Below are 4,020 nucleotides of genomic sequence, written 5' to 3' on the forward strand. Positions count from 1 at the left end.
CACACAAATTGCAAATTAAATTAAATAAAACCATTGTTGAACACTGATCGGCAGTAGCATGATGCTCTGAATTTGCATACTTTTATCAGTTTAACATCTCATTCAATATATATATATGTATATATAGTGACATTTGCCAAAAATTATACCTCTAGGGTCTGCAGGTACTCCAGTTGGTAGGATTAAGTTCAAACAAACGTGCAAAGTTGAGAAGTTTGACCATTGCAAACTGCAAAGATGGCTGCAGGGGGCCTCTCCAGAAAAAAAAGTTGAAGAAGTATGACAGGAATGACATAAAATGCAATAAAACAGGAAATCCTTCTCCTGAAATCAGATCTACATTAACACTTGAGGCTTATCATTCATCAGTGTTATTTCATCAGACATCAGATTCATCAGATATTCACTGTTTTATTCATTAGATGACAGATGACGTCTTTTGCAGTAGTTTTCTGCAGCTGCCTGCTTGCATATTCAGGTGAGCGTGGACGGTATGTACAGTACAAGCAGTCAGAGAGGGACAGGGGGTAACAGAGCATTTTGTACCTCTCTCACCTCTCACCCCCTCAGCAAGGTTACAAAACGCTGCATGCCTTCCACAGATCCTTGTGATAACACGGGCTGCGCTGCCTTTGAATAGCAAGTAAACTTATTACTGATGTGAGCCGTGAATTCCTGCACCATTCATCCATCTCAGGCGTCCTTTTGAACTCAAAAATGTGTTTGCTTGTTACACAGTTGAAGCACACATGTCATCTAAAAGAATTTATTTTCCCTCAAATGATTCTTTACAGTTTAGTTGATTTACAGTAATCAATTTATTTACACAGTGCACCTTGTGGAGCAGGCCATAAATCAGAAAATTAGAGGTAAAAGCAAGATTTCTTTTGTTTTGTTAGTCTTTAGTCTAAATCTATTTTACATTCAAAAACTTTGACAGAAAGATGGTAAAAAAAACCAATACAGACTTGATTAAATTCAAAATGATTTGCTTTACACTTCTACACAATAATCCGTGAGAAAGAAACACAACTTTAAGTATTCCACATAACTATTTTCCTCATAACAAAAGTAGTTTTATAAGTTGAAAATGCTAATGATAAATATGTTGAACTATAAAGGAAAGACAATACATGTATTTTATAATTTAATGAATAAAAACACACCATGTATGTCAGATATTCCCATATGTCCAATATGCATGTCCCTGTTCCTCTGTTACATCCATCTGTCACTGCTGGCCTGGTCAGTCTGCTCCAACTCTTACAGAGTCAAACATGACCACAGGTCTGGCCTGATAGTTGCTCCTCTCCATGTTGATCCTCCACATCTGTTTCCATGATGTGTTTGCAGAACTCTGTCACGTTTTCCACCTTCTATCCCCGGGTACAAACAGACATCTTTGTGGCACTGTGGCCTTCCTGCATTGGCTCTGTCAGCAGCCTTTTGTGTCGCCCCTCTCCATCAAAGGAGTGTCATTTGTTCAGGTGCTCGCTGCTCTCTTTTCTCTCACTCTTGCTGCCTCAACAGCCACGCTGTCTTTAGCGAGCACTCTTCCTCTGAGCCTTCTTTGAATCAGGTGCATCCAGAACCCTTTTGGACTGGCTGGCAACAGCTCTGAGGGGCAAAAAGTCAATGGAGTGTCTATGAAAATAGGCACACAGCAGCTATTCAGCTATTCACACTGATCCCTTTAGTCTAACTATAAACAGCAACAATTGTGCTGTTAACAAGAGGCTGCAGTGCGTGAATGGGTTATAAGTACAGGATTCTCCTTCAGGTGACAGGGGTTTGTGTCAAGTCTAGTCTAGTCTAAACAGTAGGATTTTAGTCTAGTGTGTCATTAGAAGTTAGTTTTAACAACATTTTTAGATTTAGTTGACTCATATTTACATGTTCTTTTAAATGATTATTTTCAATTTTAAGTTGCAGTTTGGTTAGGTTTAGGCAACAAAACTACTTGATTAGGTTTTGAAAACAAAACTACTCTGTTTGTTTTAGGAAAAGATTATGGTTTGTCTCTGCCATGCGTACGTAAATAGCCACATTGACTTTTCTCAGCCATGCTAAGCTATATACACTTTGTTGAAAATAGCCATAGTGATCACACTGATGATTCCACCCCACGTGCAAATAGTGTTGTTAGCTATGGACTACTGGGTGCTTAGTTGTCTGAGTCACAATTTAACAAAACCACTTGGTTTGGTTTACGAAAAGATCATGGTTTGTCACTGCCATGCAGGTACATAGCCACATCAGCTATTTACACCCTGGGTGCAAATAACATTGTTGGCCATGGACACCTGGGTGCTTGTATCTGACATACCAGATTATATACACTCAGGTGTGAACCCCACCCCAGGTATAAATAACCAGTGTCTCATCCACCCTGCATGCAAATAGCCACATTGGCTATTCCACCCTGGGTGCAAATAGCATCTTAAAAATATTATATGAGTTTAAGTGAAGTTGTGAGAGTTTTTCCAGGTAAACTTGTCATTCAAAGCTCACCTGAGGATGTTGAGTATGTAGAGTTGACGTGTCTTCACAGATCTCTTTGGGGAGGTGATTTCAGGGCTGCACAGAGGGAGGAACATTATCGTTACCAAACAGGAGCAGTGCCTTTATACAGACTCACCATGAGATTCCAGTTTGTCTCTTTAAATGTTTTATTGATATTGGCAGAGTTAAAGAATATCCCAACTTATATAAAAGCACTCAATACTATTACTTTATACTCTCAGTACCTTGAAAAAGTCTTATCTTTACGGGCTCACTAAATGTTTTACATCACAAGAAAATAGAGCACTCTCCCAGTTTAAACCATGTTGACTTCATGTGACATCTGCTGTCTCGGCCTAACTGTCACTCACTGTCTCTGCGGTTTCTAGGGGATGACGTTATTTGTTTGGCTTTTCTAGAAAATGTGAATTCTCCACTTAGCTTTTAATTCCTTCCAACCTCCTACATACTTCACTCCTCGGGCCTTGGAGCCAATCAAAAACATGCGTTGTGCACCAGCCTGAGATTATTCTACTCCCTCAGGCTTCAGCTGTATTATTTGGTGATCACACCCTCAGACAAGCAGGACTTATTGAACACAGCAACAACACTGTCAGGCTAATGGTAGCATTGCGGTGAAATAGTGTTCCCTCACATTGCACCACTCCTTTTTCCTCCACAAAGGATGATAATACCTGCATGTGCAAACTAAGCAACCTTTAATGGAAACACACAACTAAAAATACTTAAAAAGCTGTTTGGGATGTTCAGGCCCTGACTCACATGCGGCTGCAGAAGTTGTTGCAGGTTTGATCATCACGGTTGGCACAGCTGCAGCGGGAAGTAGACCTTCTGCGACGGGACAGAGCGCTGCCCAGACCATAAAGTGTTGTCTTACTACAGAGTGAAAGAGAGACACAGTGCCATGAGGTGATATAAACAGTCTGCAGACTTTGCTCTTTGATACTTCGTGGCCATTTAATTATACAGTAATACTGATAACGTGTTTATTCTGTAGCTATCAGGCTCATAGTGACAATGCACTGACTTTGGGTTGCTAAACAAAAAAATCACCATACAGAGTATGTTGCATGTGTGTGTCCAAGTTTGTTTGTGTCCATTTTCTCATGCTCACCTCGGTGTGTTGACCCAGATGATGTCCAGGTGGCAGAAGTAGTGGCACTCAGAGTCCAGCTTACTAGTGCAGGCGCAGCGTTTGGCCCTCTCTCTCTGCTCTGGAACACTGCCAGCAGCCTCCACTTCCAGCTGTTTCACCACCGGAAGACCAAAACCTATATAATCCAAGACAAAGAGCCAGTCAGTAACAGAGATCTAAGCGCAGCAGCAACTCAAGCCAAAACAAAGCATCCGTCAATAGCCCTGCCACTGCTTTGCTCTTTTACTGTTTCAAAACACTAAATGAATGAATATGTTACATCACTAGTACATTATGGACAGAATTTGCAAGTGTGAACATGAAAAAAGTCATCAACTATTCTTAACAAATTCCATCTTCTT

General features: G+C 40.6%; 1 protein-coding gene across 1 annotated transcript in view; it reads right to left on the reverse strand.

Moving 5' to 3' along the window:
- Positions 1-453: 453 nt before the first annotated feature.
- LOC146321284 (endothelin-2) overlaps positions 454-4,020 on the reverse strand; it is a 4,611-nt gene continuing 1,044 nt past the window's right edge. The window contains exons 2-5 of the mRNA XM_084725662.1: positions 3,638-3,794; positions 3,286-3,399; positions 2,512-2,577; positions 454-1,617 (exon numbers count right to left, since the gene is read on the reverse strand). Of these exons, the coding sequence (XP_084581788.1) occupies positions 1,542-1,617; positions 2,512-2,577; positions 3,286-3,399; positions 3,638-3,794 (413 nt within the window). The 3' untranslated portion in view covers positions 454-1,541. The remainder of the gene's footprint in view (positions 1,618-2,511; positions 2,578-3,285; positions 3,400-3,637; positions 3,795-4,020) is intronic.

This window comes from Lutjanus erythropterus, chromosome 9 (genome assembly GCF_056507025.1).
Source record: "Lutjanus erythropterus isolate fLutEry1 chromosome 9, fLutEry1.hap2, whole genome shotgun sequence".
Taxonomy (NCBI): domain Eukaryota; kingdom Metazoa; phylum Chordata; class Actinopteri; order Lutjaniformes; family Lutjanidae; genus Lutjanus; species Lutjanus erythropterus.